General features: G+C 36.9%; 1 protein-coding gene and 1 pseudogene across 2 annotated transcripts in view; both read left to right on the top strand.

The window, feature by feature from the left end:
- Window positions 1–2045: 2045 nt before the first annotated feature.
- NPHP1 (nephronophthisis 1 (juvenile)) overlaps window positions 2046–24327 on the top strand; it is a 56571-nt gene continuing 34289 nt past the window's right edge. Inside the window, exons 1-9 of one of the 2 annotated variants that reach the window (XM_012641894.1) lie at window positions 2046–2114; window positions 5226–5299; window positions 7750–7810; window positions 8901–9025; window positions 15900–16110; window positions 17335–17436; window positions 22040–22143; window positions 22468–22510; window positions 23408–23495. In XM_012641894.1, the coding sequence (XP_012497348.1) occupies window positions 2046–2114; window positions 5226–5299; window positions 7750–7810; window positions 8901–9025; window positions 15900–16110; window positions 17335–17436; window positions 22040–22143; window positions 22468–22510; window positions 23408–23495 (877 nt within the window). The remainder of the gene's footprint in view (window positions 2115–5225; window positions 5300–7749; window positions 7811–8900; window positions 9026–15899; window positions 16111–17334; window positions 17437–22039; window positions 22144–22467; window positions 22511–23407; window positions 23496–24327) is intronic. The other variant, XM_012641895.1, reaches the window with a different exon arrangement.
- Window positions 10705–11937, top strand: LOC105808261 (annotated as a pseudogene).

Raw genomic sequence — 24327 nt, 5'->3', positions numbered from 1 at the left:
TTTTTAGCACAATCTTTTTCTTTTTTGCTTACCACTTATCTCTAAATTCTGATTTATTAATCCATTTAAAAATATAGCATTTATTATTTTCTCATTTATTGTTACAAACATTTTTAATGGAAATACTATGTCTGGCTATTGAAGTGAACTTTTAAGTATCATGAGCCCTAATGGAGAATTAATTCAAAATGTCAGGTTTTAGTCTGAAACTGTCGGTTCTTGGCACGCTCTGGCCGAAGAATGACCAGACACACCAAAATTAGGCAAGCATAAAAATGAGGTTTATTGAGGAGAGAAAGACAGGATCATAGAGCAAGATATAGGTTTACAGAGCCTGGTACATATGCCACAGATGATGACCGGACCTATTGTTGCAGCAGAGTAAGCAAAAGGAAGGGCAAAGAGAGAGAGCTTGGCTATGGTCTGCGTCCTATTTTATAGTGTCCGGATAGGGACCTCCCTGTGGTTCAGAGTCACGTGACCTGAGCCTTAACTACATATGTGGGTTCTAGGTCACTTTCCAGACTTTATGGTACCCATGTGGCTTGGCCTGTGGGCTAGAGAGTCCTCTGCATTCTTTTGCAGCTGGCGTGCCAAGTTCTGACTGGCAGATTTGTAGGGTATTCCTTCGTCCCCCAGGTATGGAGAATCAGGGTTGGGCAGGACCAAGATGGGGGCAACGCACCCACTTTCATCCCTACCTAACAAAAATAAAGACCTGAGCTACAACAAAACAGACACCCCGTGACCCATCATTGTGTACATGTGTTTGCCAAAAGACATGTACCAAAATGTTCTTACCGGCACTATTTATACTAGCCCTAAACTAGAATGAGTATATTAAAGTGCATCATACATGAAATGTCAGAGAGCAATGAGAACGAACAACTACACATAATAGAGATGCGTCCCACAAACATGGTGTTGAAAGGACACAGGAAGTCAGTAAACACTGCATGTTTCCATTACATAGTCCAAAAAGAGGCAAAACAAATTTGTGCTGTTAGAAGTTAGGATAGTGTTTACCTTTGGTGTGGGGGTGGGGTGGGTAGGGGATAGAAGGAGGGGAAGATTATTAGAGGGCAGATAATGTTCTGTTTCTAACATGGAGGGGTATGTTCAGTGTGAAAATTCAGTGAGCTACGCACTTAATGATTGTCTACTTTTCTCTATATATCATACTTGAAGAAAAAAATAAATATATAAACAAATAAGTGACAATTCAGCCTGGCCTATGGAATCAACTTACGTGTTGTACTGAAGAATACACATTTATATTAATGCGGCCCATCATTTGGAAGACGAGCTTGGATCATCATCATTCTTATTCAAGTCCAGTTTTGGTGTAGTGGAGTTTGGGAATTGGATTTACAGGACACAGTCCCACATGGGGAAATATTATGACTTCCCTGAGAGTCAATATAAACTGGCAATCATAATGAGAACTCATTAGTTGCTCACAGACTTGCTATAGAACAGGCAGAATCACCATCCTCACAGAATTCAGGATGGATGACGTACAAAATTAGAATGCAATGAAACTTCAGCAATACCCCAAATGGCAAAGAATTAAAAACTGCCTTTCGAAGTGAGAGTATGCCACAAAACCACGCACCTCATGAAGGCAATATAGGAAAGCTATCCTTGCAGTCAATGGAAGAGTTTGAGATGCTCAAACTGCGTCTTAAGATTAACTTAGCAAAACTGGCATCAGAAAGCAAATGCTATAAAGAGTACCCCACCAAGAACATCGTGGTACTACTGATGCATTACCGGACATGTAGTTTCGGGCGCAGCAGGGCGTTCCCCAATCCTTAGGAAATTGCCAGAAAAATGACTCCCTGGGCAGTGAGCCTGAGCTCAGAGCTCAGAACCTGCGGGGTGGCGGCAGGTGACGACTCTAGGTCATCCCCACACTCTCCCCGCAACCGGCCTCCGGGGCCGTTAGGGCTGGTAAGCAGGCGCGCCGCGATGGCGTCACTGTCGCGCGCCGCCGCCGCGGTTTCCCTAGCGACCGGCGTGAGCTGGACGCCCCTGGGAGGGAGATGCTGCCCAGGCGGCCGCGCCATCCCCTCCAGGCCCTGAAGCGCCGCACTCAGGAACTGAAGCAACAGGTATGGTCAGGCTGTGCGGCAAGGGGCCTGGGTACAGCAAGGTGGCCTGGGCTCTGGGGCGAGAGAGAGGTGGGGCGTAGCTGCGCGCGCGGCGTGTTCCTCACCGCGACTCCACCCTAATCCTCGGAGCCTGCCCCCAACCCACTTATTTTACGGAGTTGTAACGCTCCCCTACCCCGCGACATCCCAATACTAACCCTTCCTGATCCCAGCCCAACCCCCAGTCCCAGGCGAAACCTCCCAAAGGTCGTGAAGATCTTCTAAACGGCTCCTCCCCCGCCCGCACCGCCCTAACATCAACCTCCTCCTCGAACAACCCGCTTGATTCCCCTCAACGCTCAATCTAAACTTTTATCAGTAACCATTTCCAGCCCAACTCTGCGCCCAGCTCCTCTCCTCCACTCTCCAAGCCCCTTTCCTTTGAGCCTTCTTCCCGTGTAGACCGCTATTACTTCCATGAACTCAAGTGAAATAGTTTTAATATGTAAGAAGAAAATTAAGATCCGACAAATGAGCAGAGGACGTGAACTGAAGAGTAAGTCGTAAACAAGCAACTCATAATCATAGAAGAAAAGTTAACTCCCAAGATAATCAAGTAATTGCAAAGGAGATAAAAAATCACGACACTCAGTCCTGCAAGAGGTCTGATGAAACATGCACTTAAATTCACTGCTCCAGTGTGTAAGGTACCTACCTATAGGGCATTTCTGGAAAGCACCTTGACAAGACGTAGCAACTATGCATGCTCCTAGACTGGGTAGTCACATTTACAGAAATCTGCTGTACGTAATAATTAGAAATTGGGACAGAGATTGATCTTTAAAAGTATTCATCACATTATTACTTAGAATAGAAAAAACTGGACACAACTTGATCAGTAATGGGGAACGGAGAACTTACGATGGGATATAATACTGTGATAAAAATTTTGTTAAAGAGATTTTAATGTGTTAGAGAAAATATTTGTGATAAAATGTCAAGTTAGAAAAGGGATATAAAATAGAATATACAGTATTTCCATAAGTTTTAAAATATATAATATACATAGAAAAATATAGAAGGCAACATGCTAAAATGGTATCTCTGTGTGGTACAATGTTGATTATTATATTTTTCTTCATACTTTTTATATTAAAATTTTTTAATTCACTAAATGTATATTAATTTTAAAAATAAGAAAAAAGGGCCATGTCCTGTGGCTCACAACTGTAATGCCAGCACTTTGGGAGGCCGAGTAGAGGATCGCTTGAGGCCAGGAGTTTGAGACCAGCCTGGGCAACATAGTGATAGCCCATCTCTACAAAAAATAATAAAATTCGCTGGGCCTGGTGGTTGCGCCTTTACTCCCAGCTACTAGGGAGGCTGAGGCAGGAGAATAGCTTGAGCCCAGGAATTCGAGGCAATGATTGTGGGGAGATAGAGCAAGATCTTGTCTCAAAAAAAAAGGAAAAGAAAAAAGTAAATAGCAAATAATAGGTCATTTATTTTACTTTACTAATTTTAATTTTTTAATGTGCTCTATTACCAAATATTTTTCTACAAAATAAAATTAGTTTACGGTCTTTGGCAGATAAGAGATTTACTGATATTCATATTTTGTCCAGCTTTGGACCCTCGTTTTAAAAGTAAAAAGGATTTGGCAGATAAATATTTAAGTGACTCTGTATTGAAATCATAGTGATATAAAGAAAGTAAAATACTCTTCTGGTAGAAATAAAAATAAAATTTGATGGGGCACTGACTTATGCTAAGCTTTGGTAGACTCTTAATAAGGTTCTTTATCTAATTTTAAATTTAGTGAGACATTAGGAGAACAGGAAAAGTTTTGGAAGTAAACTATAAAAATAATTATTAAAACAAATTATTACAAGGATTATCCAAACTGGAGAAAAATTGGCTCAGGAGCCTTTTAATACCTTGAGTACCTAGAATGGGCATTTTGATAGTGTTAGCCAATTCTTCCCTGTCTCCTCAGAGGACACCTGAAGCAAAAAATGGAACAAGTTTTCAATTTGATGTCCACGTGACAAGTAATCAGCAGCCCCTCTGAGTTATGCCTGTGACTGGCTCTGTCACTGGGTATGTGACTTTTGTAAATAATATTCAGATGGATGCCAAATAGCAAGAGTAGAGAAGGAGCCAATGAAATTTTATTTCTCTTTTTCCATCCACTTTTTCTTCACATAATCTGTAGAGAAGAGATCAAAGAAGTGTGTGTCAAAGTTACACCTGGTGTTTGTAAAATGTTAATACTAAGTCAATGATCATTACACAGTCTATGCATGTACCCCATAAATATATACAAAAATTATGTATCAATTTAAAAAAATTTTTAAAACTAAGTCAAGATAAAATTGTACATTCAATATAGTAGATACTACTCAGTAATAAGACAGAATAAACCAATGATACAACAATATGAAAGTATCTCAAAAATAAGCTGTGTGGAAAGGTTACATAAGAGTACATATTCTGTGTGCAACTATGATATATTAATATCAATTAAAAATACAAAAAAAGCTATGCAAACTTTAAAAAGGAGAAAAGAGTACATGCTGTATGAGTCCATTTATATAAAAATTCAAAAACAAGAAAAACTAATTTATGGTAGAAAAAAATCAAAACAGATTTGTCTCTGGAGGAATGGGGTAGGGATTTATTGGAAAGGCATGAGGGAACATTCTAGGGTGATGGTAATTTCTATATGTTGATAGGGATCTGGGTTACTCAGGTATATACTTTTGTAAAAACTCAACAAATGTACACTTCAGGTTTGTGCATTTTACTATATGTAAATTTTACATCAAATATTGAACCCTAGTTAGTAACACCCAAAGTACATTGGGGGAAATGTGTATTGATGACTGCAGTTTACTTTGAAATGCATAAAAAATAAGATGGATTGATGGATAGTTCAAATAGGTATAGCAAAATGTTAATGGTGGAATCTAGATAATGGGTATATGAGTATTCACTGTAAAAATCTTTCATCTTTGATGTTTGTTTAAAAGTGTTCATTAGAAAATATTTGAAAAAGAAGTAAAATTTTCTTTCCTAAGGTGATGTGATATTTAACAATGTGATATATTAAACTGTCTGCATTTGTCGTAGGTTGATAGTTTGCTTTCCGAGAGCCAATTGAAAGGAGCTCTAGAACCCAATAAAAGGCGAGATATTTACCAAAGGTAAACTATCCTAAGTTTTATAAGCTTTCCAGGAACTGCACTTATATTAGAATGAATATTATTTAAGGCCTAGAAGTTGTTTGAGGCTGATGCTCTTTCTTTCCTTTTTTCCTTCCTTTTTCTTTTTATTAATACAATTTCCAAGAAGACAATATAATACTGTAATGGGAGATAATATTGAGGTAACAGTGGATTAAATTTTCTAAAATGTACTTAAAAATATTTCTTATAGTTATCCAACAACTCCTGTTCATATTTGCATGTCTGAAAATATAATTTTGCCCTGATTAATAGTTAGCTGGATATAGATAGAACTTAAAATAATTTCTACTTAAAACTTTTAAGATATTGTTCTGTTTTCTTTGTATGCAGTGATGCTGATAAGTCTGGTTATCAATTCCTTTATAATTGACCTGGTTTGAACTTTTCTCTTATCTATCAGACCTAAATAGTGTAATGATAAGATTAAATAAGGAATTCTAAATGTTAAGACAGAAGACAACTTACATTCATTTTGTACTCTCTATGTGCCAAGCATTGTGCTCTGTACTCTATAAACTTCTACTTAATTAATCTTCACAATAACACTGTGAAACACTTGTTAACACAGATAAGAAAATTAAGTTTCACAGTGATTAGTTAATGTCTAACATTACTTTGCTGTAATACAAAGTAGGAAGACAATAAAAATGTTTTAAGACGGCTAAGAAATGCAGGATTCAGTCAAGCAAGGGAAGGCACTTAACTGCAGTCTCAGAGGGGGCCCAGGCTTTGGACCTTTGGAATCAGATGGAAGAATTACTTAGTGATGTAACTCGAATCTAGAAAGACCCAATCTAAACACTCTAAACCTGATAGTTGTGGACTTGTTGCTGTTGTGACAGCAGCTGTAAAAACTGCTTAGTGTGAACATCATAACTTAGGTAGAATAACCCTAGGCCCTTGCCTCAGATCCTGTGACCTGGTCAGAAATCTGTCTAGAAGCAATTGGTCCTTGCTTAGGATGGTGACTTTAACTTCCTTGAGATAACAAAACTGTTCTCTAGGTGGGTGTTTTTTGTTTTGTTTTTCCTTTCTTTTTTTTTGGATCCTTGGGAGAGTTTAAAGTTGAATAGACATGATGAACTAAATTGAATTAAGATATTAATACATTTAGGACATCATTTAGAATCTATGTGTTTGAGATATTTAAAGAATTTATAACATTCAGAAGAACATGAGATCCATTCTATTAGTTTAAACAATTCATTAGAATTGTTTGGAAAAATTTTATTTAAGTCAACTATTCAAAGTGTTTAAAAGCAAAATAAAATATAAATGACTTTTAAAATGTCAAATGGAATTTAATGTACAATTATTAGCATGATGGGTTGTTTAAGGAATTTAGTTCAAGTTGAATTAATCAACAATAATGAAAGAAAAGTGAAAGTGATTATACTTGCTTTACTAGATTTAAAAACAGAATAAGATTTATAGGATGAATTTGAAGTCCCAGGGAAAACTAGGTTTTTAAGTTTTATTTTAATAGACTAATAATTATTTTTAAGCCCATAAATAGTCTTCTCTGTGCATAAAAAGATCCCTTCACTGTCATTTAACAACTCCTGTTGATATTTGCATGTCTAAAAATATCATTTTGCCCTGATTAATAGTTAGCTAGATATAGAATTTAAAATAATTTCTACTTAAACCTTTTAAGGCATTGTTCTGTTTTCTTTGTATGCAGTGATGCTGATAAGTCTGATTATCAATTCCTTTATAATTGACCTGGTTTGGACTTTTCTCTTCAGCCTTAGTATTTTAAAATGTTATCACAGTATATTTAGGTGTCATTTTTATCAACACTCAGTGAGTCTTTTCAGTTTGAAAACTCTTGTCTCTCATGAGCTCTGGAAAGTTTTATTCTACAAAAAGATAATTTCTTTACTTCATTTGTTTCTTCCTGAAACACCTTATAGTTACTCTACTGTTGGCTAGTTATGTGAACTTGGACACTTTTTGGGACTTTTTCAACTGGAGTAAGGGTTGTTAGGAGGCTTAAAATGAGACAATGCTTGTAAACTGCTTAACATTATGGTTGGCACACAATAATTTCAGCTGTTATTATTGTTAGTTGTGTCTCTGTGGCTAGTTCCTAGGTTTATGGAATTTTAGAGCTGGAGAAGCATTTTAAAGTCCAGTGTTCTTCCTTATTTTAGAGATAGGGAACATGCCCAGAGTCACTGAAGGTTTCTGAGCCTTGGTTATCATGTTTGTGTACCTGCCAGCTTGGCTGTGAAGATCATCTGAGCTAAGGGGTGGGGAAGCATTTACATGTGAATTTTTTTAACATTGCTCACTCAATAGCTAATTGCCTTGCCTACTCAAAAACTGTGAATGATTTTCTAAAGTAACTTTCTGGTTATGACAATAGAAAAATCAATGCATTTTCTTTCTTTTTGAAAATTTAGATGTATCCAGTTAAAACAGGCAATAGATGAAAATAAAAATGCTCTTCAAAAATTAAACAAAGTAAGTATTATGGTTAATCACATTATTTTTAAAAAATCTTTTTATACAAATATTTTCATTAAGTGGGAATTAATTCAAGTTGGTAAGTTCCTGGGTTTGCATTAGTGATAAAGTCTATCCACAGTCAGTGCTGACTTGCCCAACAGGCTTGCTAAGTCTGTGCTTCAGAGCAAAAATGCCAGGGCTCCAAATACTGAAAAAGTTCAGTTTTGATGAACTCACCCACTATTGAGGACTCAGACAATCCTGGAAGGAGCTATTTTTACTTTTGCACTTTGTAAGTTTTATTTTTTTACAGTTTAGAATTGTTTTAAAATTCACTGTGGGGAAGAATACATAATCTGACCCTGAGGGTAAGTGGTAAAGAAGCCTCTTGTATCACACACAGGGCAGCTCTGATATCAGTGACTGCAGAAATAGGAGGAAAGATAATTTACCCTTGACAATGCCTTGAGGATCTTTTTTTTTTTCCCCATGATCTTGGCCTTCACCTAGGTGTCCAGGGCCCGGGAGCCGTAGAGTATTTAAAGTGGAAGACACTTGAAAGTCAGCTCCCTGCCCATGTATTAATCCCCTTTACTGCATCTGAGACACATGGTCATCAAGCATCTTTTCTGAATTTCTCCAGTGACAAAAGACTTTTCAACTTAGTAGGCAGACCAACCCTATGTTTGAAAACCCAATTATTCCTGTTTTACTAATGAAACTGAGGCTCTCAATGATGAACCATTTATCTCTATTGTCAATAAGTGGCAAAAGGTGGGGTTGGCCCCTCTCTTCTTGTCTCTAAAGCCAATATCCTGTTAGAAACTATCCCTTACTGTCTATGGAAGGTCTCCAATACCTAGCAAGAAAACAAAACAAAAACCAAAAACAACTGGTATAATTTTATTTTTTACTTGGTTTGTATTCCAACTCAGTAGTCTATATTTCTTTTAAATCTTATTTCCCTATGGTAGGTATAATCTCACAATGATATTTACTTTGTCTTATAGCACTTACTGGAATTTTTGTTGTTATTCTTTTCAAATAAATATAATAGGAAACTGAAATTAATTTTTCAGTGAAATAGATCTATATTCTCTCATAGGCTGATGAACTTGCACCTGTTGGGAACTATAATGAGAGAAAAAAAGAGGAACATAATCTTTTGGAAAAGCTTACCCACCAGCTTCAGGAACTTGCTGTCACCATAAGTAGAGAAGATACAACTGAGTATGCTTCCTTCCTTTCTTTCTTTTTTTCTTTTTTAAAAGATACTGTGTCACCAATGGTTTTAATGTTTGCCTCAAAATAAGGACATATAACAGTATAGATATAAACAAATGACACTAACAGTATAATCTGTCAACATTTATTTATTGTGTCTAATACAATCTGTTCAACCCCATGAGAGATGTAAAGAAGTGTAAGTTGTAGGTTCTGCCCTCAGGCAATATATAATTTAGTTGGGGAAACACAACAGAAATCTGAATAGCTAAATAAAGAAATATTAAATAAGGATGATTCCTTTAACGTCAGTGTTGATATGTAAAAGGAAAATGATTTGGATTATCTACTTGTATAGTTCCCCCTTTCATAAATATTCTTTAAAGATTTGAAGCAGAAATATGCATTGTTTTTTCTGTTGGAATGAATGCTAATAATAGCTTTTAAAAATTACAAAGAAGGCTTGCAGATACAGATTGAGTATCCTTTATCCAAAATGCTTGGGATCAGAGTGTTTTGGATTTTGGATTTTTTCACATTTTGGAATATTTGCATTATACTCACTGGTTGAGCATCCCTAATCCGAAAACCTGAAATTCAAAATGCTCCAATGAGCATTTCCTTTAAGCATCATATGGTGCTCAAAAGTTTTACATTTTTGGAGCACTGAGGAGCATTTCAGGTTTTGGATTTTTGGATTAGGTATATTCACCCTGTATGAACAAATCCAATTTGTGGAAAGCAAAAGAAAAAAGTCAATTATTCAGACGCTTCAAATACTCTTCTCCAAATTTTATACTGTATCCTGGAAAGAATACTAAAGGATGTAGATGCAAGGATTCTGGAAAATCCACTGATTTCTAGTACTGAGAATGACAGAGTTGCTTGTGTTGGACTTACTGTGCCATCATAAATAACTACAAAGTCTGGACAAAATATACAAAACAGCTGTTTGAAGGCACTGCATATCAACCAAGCAGGGCTGATATTCTAGACAAAGGGAGACACATGAAGCGAGTCCTACATTCACACAGACTTTCTCCCTGGGGATAAGTTGTGGGCTATGATGTAGGAAAGTGGATCCCAAGCAGGGAACAGCAGTCTCACTGGACTGAAGAGTCAGAGATCACACTTTGAAGTTGCTAGGTCCACTGAGACTTGGGGAGCAAAGTGCCACAGAGAGAAGGAAGTTTCAGAAAGACAACTCCAGACATTCGAAGGGTCTCCAGGGATATACAGGGCGTGATTCTGGAAGGCATGGCTAAAAGTGCCTGCTGGGAGATTGAGATCACAGATTCTGGATGTCACACAGTCCTGGAAAAACACTGGAGTTTGTACCTAGCTAGAATAAAGAGACCTTGGTGAATGCTTCAGGCATTTAGTGGCGATCATAGAAGGCCCGTGCCCTAGGATTAAAGAAAACACCCTGAAAGTAACAACAATGATCTAGGAATGAAGACAAAACTGAAGTAGATCTTTTCCAACAAAGCCTGAAAGCAGACCTAAACAGGAGCAAGACAACTGTGTAACTGTGTAACTTAAAAAAATTCAAAACTTTTTAGAGGAAGGTAACATAATCCAAAGTCTCTAAATGTGTCCAGTGATGTGTCCATCACAATATCCTGTAATTGAAAAATTATTAGAAATGCAAGAAAGGCCCAAGTGGACTGGGCCATCGAGGCAAGATGGTGGACTACAGCATGTAGGACCACATCAAGGTGTCTGACGATCAGGATGAGATGCACTCCAACACCATCACTGCCAGCCTCTTCCATTAGCAGCACCAGGCCTGGGTGGAGCATATGGAGCAGTTCCACAAGAAGGAGGAATTGGACAGGGGCTGCCGCGAGTGCAAGCACAAGGTGGTTGAGCACCAGCAGAAGGTGAGGGTACAAGGCAGAGCTGGAACAGCTACAGGCCGAGGCGCAGCAGCAGCACAAGGAGGAGCAGAGCTGGGAGCAGAAGCTGGAGGACATTCGCAAGGAGCAGAGCATGCCCTGGAATGTGGACACGATTGGCAAAGATGGCTGCAGCAAGAGCATGGTCAACACAAAGCCCAAGAAGGCGGAGGAGGACTCAGAGGAGGTGAGGGAGCAGAAACACAAGATGTTTGTGGAAAAGTACGAGAAACAGATCAAACACTTTGACATGCTCTGACTCTGGGACAACAACCCAAAGTACCTGTCAGACAATGGCCATCTAGTGTGTGAGGAGACAGCCAATTACATGGACATCTGTTGCACTGACCTAGAGGTGGAGGAGAAATGTGCGTGCACTCTTGGAGCGGGTGGCCCACCAGACGATCGGCGTGCAGTTCATCCTGGAGCTGGCCAAGAGCCTAAAGGTGGCCCCCTGTGCCTGCTTCCCGCAGTTCTTCTCTAAGATTCAGCTGACTGACTGCCAGTACACAGAGGGCTTCAGTGACAAACTGGATGCCTTCATGGAGCGAGTGCCGGGCTGCACCAAACTGAGAATGGAGAAGGCCATGAAGGAGTACAAAGAGGAAGAGCACAAGAAGCTACTGGACTCCGGTAGCCTCGGCCCAGTCGAGGTCAACGAGTCCCTCCCTGAAGAACTCCAGAAGTGCTTCAAGTGTGAAGGATGTATAGATGCTCCAAGATGCTGTCAGCCAGATGGGCCCCACTGATGCGAAGTACCACATGCAGCGCTGCATCGACTCCGGCCTCTGGGTCCCCAACTGCAAGTCCAATGAGGCCAAGGAGGAGGAGGAGGCAGGTCCCAGAAATCCGCTTGTGGAAGCCATCCCCAAACCAGGGGAAGGATATCAGTACCTAAACTGCCCCAGCTGCCACCGCCACCTACCTGAGGCCCTCGTGCTCCCCTTTTCAGAGAACAAAAATAGATACCATCTCCCCAGCTCCTGGCTTGCTCCACTTTTGCTGCTCCCTCTAACCTAAGGGGCCTGCCCGGTCCCCCTTCCTCTGCCCCCGCTCCCCATCGCTCATCCACGTCTCTATTTTGAGTCAAGGGGCTTCACTGCCTGCAGTGCCCCCTCCTCACCCCCTAATCAGCATTATGCCAAGGCCAGGAGTCAAGGGAGGGGCAGAGATCTCCAGGCTGGTCCATGAGGTGGGGGGTGGGGAGTGGAGGGTGGGGGATAGGGTCCCCAGCTGAGGGGCCTACTGTGGTCACTGTGGGCTCTGTTTTCACTCTTCATCTGCTGTCGGAGTCTTCTGTTTGGTGAGCAGCAATGATCTTCCAATAAAGGATTTCAGATATAAAAAAATAACTAAAAAATTTTAAAAAACCAGAAATGTGAAAACGCAGGGGAAATACGTGATTGATAAGCCGTAAGACAGTCAATAAAAGACCCAGATCTGATCCAGATAGTGGAGTAAGCTGACAAGGACTTCTAAATAATATGACTAATATGTTAAGGAAAATGGAAGAAAAGATGGATGAAATGGAAAAAAAGGTGAAATATTTTAAGAGAATTCAAATGTAGAAAAATAATCAAATGAATATTCTTCAGCTGAAAAACATATTTGATGAAATAATGCTGAGAACTTCCAAAATCTGATTCAATCTATAGTATTGAAAAGCTGGCAAATGTCTTGTAGAGAAAAAAATAATCAGAACCTCAGAAATATGAGAATTAGGAAATAAGAACTATAAAATAACAATTTTTAATGTTAAAGAATTTACAGGAAAAGATAGACAGATTGGAGGAATACAGAGGAATGTTAGAGAAATGGAAACTAATAAAGAGCAAAATGAAACTTCTGGGACTAACAAATAAAATATATGAAATTTTAAAAATTATTGGGTGGTTTAACAGAAGACTGGATATAACAGAGGAAGGTATCAGCGAACCCAAAGACAGACTGAAAATTTTTCAAATGGATATACAAAAAGGAAAAAAGAATGCAAAGAACACAACAGAATGTAAGAGAGATATGGGATGTGGCTTAAAGTTACAATATACCTGTAACTGAAGGAGAGGGGAGAGAGAATGGAACCCAAGAAATATTTAGAGATAATGACTGAAAACATTTAAAATTGAAATCTTAAAGAGATATCAATCTACTGATCCAAGAATCTCAGGGAACCCCAAACAGAATAAATATAAAGAAAACCACACACAGGTACATCATAGTCAAACTGCTGAAAACCGAAGATAAATAGAAAATCATAAACCAGTCAGGGAAAAAAGGAAACATTATGTACACAGAAGTGACATAATTACTGTTTATGTCTTATTAGAAAAAATACAGGGCAGAAGACAATGCAGTAACATCCTGAAAATGTTAGAAGAAAAAAAAAATTATCAACCAGAATTCTGTATCCAGCAAAAGTAGCATAAGTATCAAAAATTAAAGTGAAATAAAGACATTTCCAAACACACAGAAGCTGAGAAAAATTTGTCAGCCAAACTGCAGTATAAGAAATGCTAAAGGAAATTCTTTAGGCTAGAAGGCATGACCCCACATGGAAACTTCTCTGCGAGAAGGAGTGAACAGCACTGGTATGTGAGGAATATAAAAGCCTATTTTTTAAAATTTTCTACATGTCTTTTAAAAAGACACTTGATTGTGTAAAGCAAAAGATACATTTGCGGATTTATAATATGTAGTTGATTCTCATTATTTGCAGTAGTTATGTTCTATAAAGTTGCCACAAACATTGAATTATCGAATACTAACCATTACTCCAGGGAAAATACAGACTTAGGTTCCTGTAAGCCTCTGATCATAATGTTTTCATCAGTTGAGTAGTGCACAACTTTGTTTTATGGATACTTCTGTTTAAAGACACCTTATATAATTACGTATTATTGCTTCATAAACATTGAACTCTCAGCCAACGGAACTATAATTCATTCATGAACAAGTCTTATCTAACACATGTATTTTCTCTGTAAAGCACATCACAACATTCTTGTGCTTAGGAACACTACACAGCACTTCAGCATTATGTTTAAGAGCCATCTTAAACAGCAAAATCACCAACGAAAAGCACAAAAGTACAAAAAGTGTAAACTAAATACACTGCAAAAAGGACACTTGTTTACTGTATGAGAGCTGAAAAGAAAGGCAGAATGTCACCATATTCACCCTCAGTTGAGAATGTGTACGTCAGGCAGCTCAAATTTTTCGTTGTTTTGTGCATATCCACAAATGACCACAAAAGCACTGCAAGTAGTTATTAGGGAGTTGCAAATAAATTTTAGTGAGCAGATGAATTCACAAATACAGAATCTGCAAACAATGAGCACTGACTATATGTAGAAGTAAAATATGTGACAATAGTACAGCAATAGCACAAAGGGCTGACTGGGTAAATGGAATTATATTATCTTAAAATTCTTTTATATTGGGTGAAATGTTACATAGATTTAAATTAGACTATGGTAAGTTAGGGATGCATATTGTAATACCTAGAACAATCACTAACAAAATAATACAAAGAAGTATAGCCAGAAAAACACAAACAGTAAAATGGAGTACTCAAAATGACTTAATTAACCCATAAAAAGGCAAAAAGGGGGAAACAAAATAACAGATGAGACAAATAGAAACTAAATAGCAACATGGTTTGAATGCAGCCATTTGGATACTTACATTAAATGTAAATGGACTAACACTCCAATTGAAAGAAAGAGATTGTCAAATTGGATTTTTTAAAAACCCAAATATATACTGTTTAGAAAAGATACACTTTAGTATAAAATTGTAGACAGGTTGAAAGTAAAAAACTTGAAAAAGGTCTTCCATGCAACTGTAACCAAAACAAAAATGATCCAGTTATATTAATATTAGGTATTTAAGGCTAGAAGTAATTTACTATATAAGGAAGGAAATTTCTTAATGCTAAAAGGGTCAATTCAGTAGGAAAAAATCATCCTAAATGTTTATGTATCTAATAACATAGGTTCAGACATATAAGCAAAAGTTGCCAGAACTAAAGGAGAGCTAAATAATCCACAGTCCTTTATCACCCAGACCTAATTACATATACAGTCATGCACTGCTTAATGATGAGGATATATCCTGAGAAATTCTTTAGGTGATTTCGTCCTTGTATGAACATCAACAGAGTATACCTACACATTCCTAGATGGTATAGCCTACTACACACCTAGGATATATGGTATAATAAACCTATAGAGCATGTTACTGTACTGAATACTATAGGCAATTGTAACACAATGGTGTAAGTATGTGTGTATCTAAACATAGAAAAAATACAGTAAAAATATGGTATTATAATCTTCTGGGACCACCATTGTATATGTTGCTGCCATTGACTAAAACATCGTTATATGACTCATGAATGTACATATGTAGAAACTGCACTCAATTACATAATACACATTCTTTTCAAGTGCCATGTAACATTAACCAAAATGAACCATATTGGACCATAAACAATTTTCAGCCAATCTTAAAGGACTGAAATCATGTAGTGTATATTCTTTGATGACTTGAAATTACATTAAAACTCAATGACAGAAAAATAATGAGAAATCATGAAATGTTTGCAAATTGTTGTACACTTCTGTATAACCCATAGGTCAGAGAAAATTTATAATGGCACTTAGAAAATATTTTGAATGATAATAAATTATGACTATGGTTGCAGCCAAAGTAGTGCTTAGAGGGAAATTTATAGCTTTAAACACATAGTTTGAAAAAAATTGAAAATCAATTATTGACATTTTCCACTCCTTCCTCACCCTCAGTCTCTCCAGTCACATATTGTTAGCTAGGTGGTAGAAACCATTAGTTGGATAATACTTCCCCTTATTTCTTTTATTTGCCAGCTCCAAATATGGGACAGTTCTATATATAGAAGTTATACTTGGTCTGTTCTTGTATGTTATTTCCAGTGATTCTAATCACAGAAATGTTTTCTTTAGAGTTGGGGCACTTTCTGAAAGAGAGGAATATGACGATTCTGTTGAAGAAGCTGAAGAAGAAAGTGAAAGGGAAGAAAGTGGTGGGGAGGAAGATTCAGAAGAGGAGGAGGAAGAGAAGCAGGAAAGTGAATCTCACAAACAGGCAACAAGTGAAGAATACATTTCAATTGGAGATTTTACTGCTCAGCAAGCTGGAGATCTTACATTTAAGGTAGGTAGGCTAAGACTGGAACCTAATCTAAGGATAAATGTGCATACCTAAGAGAATAAGAAAACTCTGCCTGTACATCTGTATTACATATTCCTGAAATTGAGTTTTGTAAGATTCAATCTTTTTAAATAAAATAAGTAATTATGATTTATAAGCAGTTGTAATGTGAGATTCTATTATTAAAGTTAGCTCTTCTAAAGATTTTTGAAAGCTTTAATGTTGGTAATTCCTCACCTCAGGGTAAAATTTTATAATTTCTTTTTGAATGTCCTATGTATAAATTTATTCAGGTGAGTTAGGTGGTATATAATACATAGGTGGAGATAGAAGGGAATACTTTCTGCTATAATGCAGCAGATCTTTCCATTGACTTGGATGTGAAAGGGGCTTGCACTCATGCTAGCTTGGCCTGGGCATAAATAAATGGCAGGTGGGATGGAAGAACAAAGGTGTGGTTTTTAAAGGGATTTGAGACTGTGCTTTATGCTAGAGAAATGAACCAAAGTAATTTTAATGAATATATGAATCTTGATCCTTATATTTATTAAACTTCAAAGTTCAGTAACTGATTAATAATAAAATATACAAGAATATTATACAACTAGTTGTATGGTTTAATTTATAGATTTTCTTTTCAGATTTCTTGGAAAATGCCATCAGTATTAGACAATAACATATATTCTAAGAAAGTCTTTGCTTTTGAATGTCCTCAGCAGTGGAAATTCTTTGTTCTTAAAAAATGGGTTATATTTTTACAAATGGTTCAGTGTTATTCAAAATATATCTGGTGAATTAGGTGGGTAATTAATTATATCCAGTAAATACTGTTTTTGCTTCAAAATAGGATTTAACTTTAATAGAATTGATTTTGGGAATTTATATGCTGCTCTGAAAGACATTTTCCAGAGAGATTAAAAAATTCAAAAATATTGTACACAATAATCAAAGTGCTGGAATAAGTATGGGGCCCTAAAAATGATTGTGAAAAATGATTCCCATTTGAATATATGTTAGGTAACCAAAAAGAATGATTCATTATAGTCACGTTTATGGTCACAGGTTTAGGGTTAGGGTGACAGGGAATCTTTTGATAAAAATCAGGATAAATAGTGGATTATGAAAAACTTTACCTTTTTTTCAGCATATATTTTGAAGCATTAGTAATGAAATATACTCATGATTACTGAATTTAAAAAATTTTTTTTTACTTTGTTTTGCTTTAAGAAAGGGGAAATTCTCCTTATAATTGAAAAAAACCCTGATGGTTGGTGGATAGCTAAAGATGCCAAAGGAAATGAAGGTCTCGTTCCCAGAACCTATCTGGAGGTTAGTGTTTGTTGTTTATGATTTCCTTTTCTTTCAAAACTTTTTTTCATTATTTTTTATCTATTTATTTATTTTAACATAAATTTTATTGTGTATATTTAAGGTATGCAACATGATGTTATGGGATTCATATAGACAGTAAAATGGTTACAATAGTGAAGCAAATTAACATATTCGTCATCTCACATGGCATTTTTATATGGCAAGAGCATCTAAAATCTACTCACTTAGCCAAAATTCTGAATACAATATAATATTATTAACTATATTCTTCATGTTGTACATTAGATCTCTAGACTTGTTCATCCTGCATGTCTGCTACTTTATCCTTTCACCTACATCTCCTCATTTCCTCCCTTCTTCTCCCTAGCCCCTGGTAACCACTATTTTATTCTCTATCTCTGTATATTTGACTTTTTTTTTACATTCTCCATTACAAGTGAGATTATATTAATACAATACTTTTCTTTCTGTGTCTGGATTATTTCACTTAGTATAAAGTCCTCCAGATTCACCCATGCTATGGCAAATGGCAGAATCTTCTTTTTTACAGCTGATAATATTCCATTGTATGTATATATCCCGTAATTTCTTTATTCATTCATCTGTCCACAGACTCTCAGGTTGTTTTCTTTTCATATCTTGGCTATTGTGAATAATGCTGCAATGAACATGGGAGTGCAGATATCTTTATGGGGTGGTGATGATTTCATTTACTTTGGTTATATACCCAGATGAGGAATTGCTAGGTCATATGGTAGTTCCATTTTTAATTTCTTTAGGAACTTCCATACTGTTTTCCATAATGGCTATACCTTGTAATGTACTTTATATACAATTTGCTGTAGCCTTTGATCAACTGACTAGTAAATAATTTGAGATAGAGAATTTGCTTTAATTTTAGAGGGGCGGGTATGGAAAAAAACATTGTGTATTAGTGGTCCTAGGGACCTGTGAAGTACTCTTATGCGTGTTAGCCCTAGAAGAGGTTATCTCATAGTGAAGGTGCTTTCTGGGTTAATGCTAGTCATAAGTAATAGGTGTCTGTTGTTCATTGTAAAATATAACCACAGTTAACTTTGTGTTAGTTTCCACAAACATATGACTCCCTTCCTAAAATGTGAACATAACTATACTTGCATGTTTGTAGCCTATTTTTTCTTATTTTATGATATAAGTATGGTTATTTTCTGTGCCAAGAAATGCAGATATCTGTCTGGATCAGCACTGTGCAATAGAAATGTAATGCAAACCACACATGCAATTTAAATTTTCCAGTAACCACATCAAGATGTCTTTTTTCTGATACCACTTCTGACACCAAGTGTATAGTTTTTCTCTGACACCAAATATGTGTCATTTTCCACATCAGTTCTCCAACACAAACCAGGTATACAACAATTCAATTCACTAACTCCTGGAGTTAGCACAGACCCCCAAAATTAAAGTGCAATCTCACAAGACTGCCCCCACTTCAGATGCTAGTCTCAAATGCCACTAGTACTTCTGACTGGCTACAAATTCAGGAATTCCTACCACCCCTCCTCAGGGGTTCAATAATTCACTAGGGTGACTCATAGAACTCAGGAAAACACTTTACTTGCATTTACCAATTTATTATAAAGAATACAACTCAGGAACAGCTAAGTGGAAGAGTTACATAAGGCGAGGTATTGGTGGCGGGGTGGCTTGCATCCTCTTTCTGGGCATGCCACCTTCTCAGCACTTCAATGTGTTTCCCAACCTAGAAGCTCTCCAAACCCCATCATTTAGTGGTTTTTATGGAGGTTTTATTAATTACATTAACTGAATAATTGGCCATTGGCGATTAACTCGATCTCCAGGTCCTCTCCCATACCCAAAGGTTGGAAGGTGGGGCTAAAATTTCCAACCTCCAATCCCAAGGTTGGTTCTTCTGGCAACCGGTCCCCTTCCTGAAGCTGTCTAGGGGCCCACCTAGACTTGACTCATTAGCATAAACTCTGGAGTGGTTGAAGGGAAGTCATTATGAATAAGAAAACACACTCCTATCATTCAGGATATTCCAAGGGGTTAAGGAGCTCTGTGCCAGGAACCAGGGACAAAGACCAAATATAAAATTTTTATTACACCTTTTTTAAAAAAGTAAAAAGAAACAGGTAGAATTATTTTAAAAAATATATTTATATTATCCATTCTATCAAAAATATCATTTCAACATATAATCAATATTTTAAAATATTGAGCAGTTTTACTTTTTTATATTAAGTTCAAAATCCAGTGTGTATTTTACATTTACAGCACATCTGAATTTGAACTAATTTTAAGAGCTCACTAGCCATATGAAGCAAAGGGCTACTGTATTGCACAGGAGAGCTCTCGATCATCTTTTTCAATGCAGCAAATATTCCAATTTCATTTAGATGGACGTTTGGCTTGTTTCCAACCTATAATCACTATCAATTATGTTGCAAAGAAGATAGGATTAGCTTCCTCTATGAGTTACAGAAGATCCTAAAAAAAGTGACTTAAATAAGGTGAAAGCACATTTCTCTCAAGCATGGAAGAAGTGTGGAGAAAGACAATTGAGGATTGGATATGGCCCTATCTAATATTTCACTCTGTAGTTAGATGTGAAACTTCTAGTCCTAGAATTACCTCTTTAGTTTTAAGTCGGCTACTGGATCTTTTAATGATTCTAAGCCCCAAAAAGGGAAAGGGGAAGAAAGAGTCAAAAGGCACTAGCTGCTACCTTTTTAAGAAGATTTCTTGGAAATTACAGAAGAAACTTATAGTTATAGCCTGTTGACCGGCATTTAGTCCCCTGGCAACACCTAGCTGCAAGGAAGGCTTGGAATATGTAGTCTTTTAGCTGGCTTATTGCTAAAACCAGGGATCTTGTTAGAAAAGAAGAGGTGGAGAATAGGTTGTAGCCAACCAGCAACCTCTGTTGTGATCAATCTGCACATACATCTTTGTAGACTTGCCAATTATTCCCCTTAGATAAATTCCTAGATGTCCATCACTGGTTGAAAGGGCTCACATCTTTATATTCTGATTTGCCAGTCTGCCCCTTAGAAAAGTTATGCCAAGTTGTACTCCCACCCCAACATCTGGGAGTACTTGTTTCCCCACACACTTGCCTGTGATTGTTGCTCCATGAATTAATATAAAAACGTGTTTGCAGACAGGATTTGTCTTAGGAGTTTTTCAGAGCTTTGCCCTGAAGGAATACGTGAACATGTTGGTTTGCATTTCAAATGCTGTTACACGCGGAAGGGCGTCTCTGAAAGACAGTAGTGGCTGTATCCCACAAGGCGCCGTGTTTCTCAGACCTAAAGGTTTGGATTTGCTTTGTAAAGCAAAGTGAATCTGTTAAAAACTGCAGGCTGAGAGCTGACAATGAAGTGCCCCCCAGAACAGACAGCTTCCCGAATGGCTAAAAGCAAAGCTCTTGTTTTAACACTCCAGACTACCTGTCTCCATTCACAATAACCTAATAAACATGGAGCCAACATATCTCTGTTTGACCCCTCTGTTAAGTGATAAACTTACCTTAGAACTTAGAAGTTAATCTTTGAAAGATTTTGTAACCCTTTGCTCACGTAGATAGAATTAGTTAAAGAATCTGTAGAAGCCTTTTGAAAATCTGTTAACCTGAGAGGAACTACCTGCTGTTATGTAAATCTGTTACCCCTGGCAATTATTCACTATTCCCTATAAGTTACCATGTTAAGACCTCATTTGGGGCTTTTTGAGACCCACGGAGAAGGTCTAGGCCCCCTCAGATCCCGCTTTGCCTATAATCTTCATAAACTTATAAAACTATATCTTTGTCTCTGTGTATTCTTTTATTTCTTTTATTTTCCATTTTTCTCTATTATTTTCTTATCCCTTGCAACTCTACCAAAGGGACCTGGTTTTTTGCTGGGAGCTTAGCTACCTCCCCACATGTGATGGCTCCTATCAATCTTTTAATTTTTTGCCAACATGACCAGCAAAAAAAGTATCATTATTGTTTTTATTTGCATTTATTGTACTCCTAATGAGGTTGAGCAGCACTTCATATGTTTTATGACCATTTTTGTCATCTTTGTGAATTACCTTTTCAGTTCTTTTGGCCATTTTTTAAGGGATTTTTAAAAATCTTTTTCTTAATGATTTATAAGAGTTTTTATAATACTTTAATAATAAAGATAATAGCCCTTAGAAATTTGTTAGATATTTTATTTGTTGACTTTCAGCCATGTTTATTTATTTTTTATGTAGCTAAATCTGTCAATGTTTTCACTTGCAATTTTTGATTGTCATATCATAATTAGAAAGGGCTTTCCCATCTCAAGATTATTTTCTTCTAATGCTTTTATATTTCTGTTATTTCTATCTTCTTTTTTTCATTTGAAAAAATACTGCCTTTGGAATTTATTTTTGATTAGGCCTACTGTCTACCTCAGTTCTTGTAATTTTTTCAAATAGTGAAGTTATCAACCATGTGTTGAAAATTTTTTTCCCACTTATTTTTAAGCCCATCATATACTAAATTTCTGTCTGTGCTTGAGTCTTTTTGAAATTACTGATTGATTTTTGCATTAGTTAAAAAGCATATATTTCAATGATTTTTCAGCTGTATAATAAAGAAGAAGGAGGCCAAGAGTCAAGTGAAGAGGGCACTGAAGAAGATGTTGAGGTAGTGGATGAAACAGCAGATGGAGCAGAAGTTAAGCAAAGGTACAGAGATGTGACAGGATGTCAAAGTAGATGTAGGAAACTATTTTATTTTTTTCTGTTATAAATAATTCAAGAATTTCTTTAAAAGGAGACGACCTGTACCTTGAGAGCTTTTCATGTTGTTGTTTGCTTAAATATCATTATTACTTTAATTTTGTAATTATTTTTAGGGTATTTAGTTCCATATTGGTTTCATCTAAAGACTATTAGATTTTCAGAACTTACTGACAATTACGTACATTGTTCTTTGATAAATGAAGTTCCCTAATTGAGTGAATGAGTATAACCTATCCCTGCACTCACCTTGCTATTTTGTCTCCCCAGAACTGATTCCCATTGGAGTGCTGTTCAAAAAGCTATCTCAGAGGTTGGTATCTTCTTTCTTACTAATTATGTCTTGTTTTGTTACCTAATAGTTTTGATTGAGTTTAGATGTGGAACCAGATGGAGACTATGAAAGACAGTAGTGGATCTTAAATGGCATGGAATGTACAGAGCAGAAGGCATATATTTCTGGTTTAGTGACCCTGTGCTCCAAATAACATTTCTCATTAGATCTTTTATACAGAAAGAGTAGATAATCTCATTCATATATGATTTGAGGGCTTAGAAACATTCTCATTGATCCTACCTGAAATTTCTATCATTTCAGCTAAGACTGATATTAAATTTTAGTTACTATTTGAAAAATTCTGAAAAGCCCCAAAAAAGTAAGAAAGTGTCTGTAATCTTATAATTTAAAAAAATTACATAGCATAGCAAATTTCGTTACATAAAATGAAAATTCTCTCCTTCACCCCATAAGTAATCACCATTAGCAGTTTAGAGAGTATCCTTCCTGACCTTTTCCTCTACTTATTACTTATAAAGAAATGCTTGTGTGTGTGTGTGTGTGTGTGTGTGTGTGTGTGTGTACATGTACATATAAAACTCCATTACTTCTTTAGTGCATGTCAGTTATTAATATAGCATATCAGCTGTTGACTTACAATGGCAGCATCATGTGGAGCAAGACAGGAGCAGGTCTAGAACGCAGGGCTCTGCACTCTGGGCACTGTATGGAGCTTAGGTCCTTGGGAGAGGCCAGGATTCAGTGGTGGAATCCACTCAGGAATTTGGTATTAAATTATAGTATTTTTCCACTAAAGTCTGTACATTTGTGTTTTCATTATTTGGGTTATAGTTGCTATAGTGATAAAGTATGATAGAGGCGAGGAAACATGAGTGAAAACAAGCAAATCAATTTTGTTTTTAATATCTTTAGCAGATAAACACTGTTGATGTGTTAACCGCGATGGGAGCTATTCCTTCAGGATTCAGGCCTTCCACACTCTGCCAGCTTCTGGAGGAAGGTAACACATGCATGTTAGCCACTGCACTCTTTCAGTTAAGCAGTCAAGGTCTACATTTAATTTCTCTATCGTAGGCAAAACAAGTTGTTGAAGGGGATGTTGAGTCTCACATCTCTTCAGTGCTCATCTTTTCTTGTCCTTCCTGTGATAGTGAGGAAGAATCCCTGATCCTATCAGAGGCCAGACTTTTTAATTGTGCTCTGAGTTCCAGCCCCTTTCTTTCTTTCAAACACTTAACTCCTTTAATTATCAGCATTTTCCTGTATCTTTAGCTGACCCCTTTCCCCACACTGGTTCATTTCCCCATCTGTAGTACCAGCACACCTCATACCTCCCACCCTGAAGGACTAGCCCCTCCAACCCTATCCCATTCACGCCGAAGCCTCCTTTCCTCTGCTCCTCTTCCCAGCAAAACTTTTCCAGAGTTATCTTCATTTGGCCTTTCTGTTTCTTTATTCATTCTTGTATTTCCCTATACTTGGCAGCTTTTGTCTATGAGCTCATCTTAAAGAGGAATCATGTTGGGGGGTGGTCCGAGATCTCTTGTACCCTGAGTTGTTGATTATCTGTGGAAGGGCTGCTTTGAGGTTGTCTCTGCTGTTAAGGCTCTTCTCAGCCCTCCCTAAATGCCCAAATCCTTCTCAACCTTTGTGTCTTGGTAAATGCCACCTTTCTGGAGATACATTCCTTGAGTAATGTAGGTTCTCCTTCCTCCCATCCATTTATTTGAGCACCCTTAATAGCTCTAAGCCAGTTTATTACTTATTTATTTATAATTTATTTATTTATTTCCCTGTCTACTTATTTTTTTAATTGTTTACCCACTGAAGTG

The sequence above is a fragment of the Propithecus coquereli genome, unplaced genomic scaffold (genome assembly GCF_000956105.1).
Source record: "Propithecus coquereli isolate 6110/MARCELLA unplaced genomic scaffold, Pcoq_1.0 Scaffold171, whole genome shotgun sequence".
NCBI lineage: Eukaryota > Metazoa > Chordata > Mammalia > Primates > Indriidae > Propithecus > Propithecus coquereli.
This window is presented reverse-complemented; position numbering and strand designations above follow the sequence as displayed.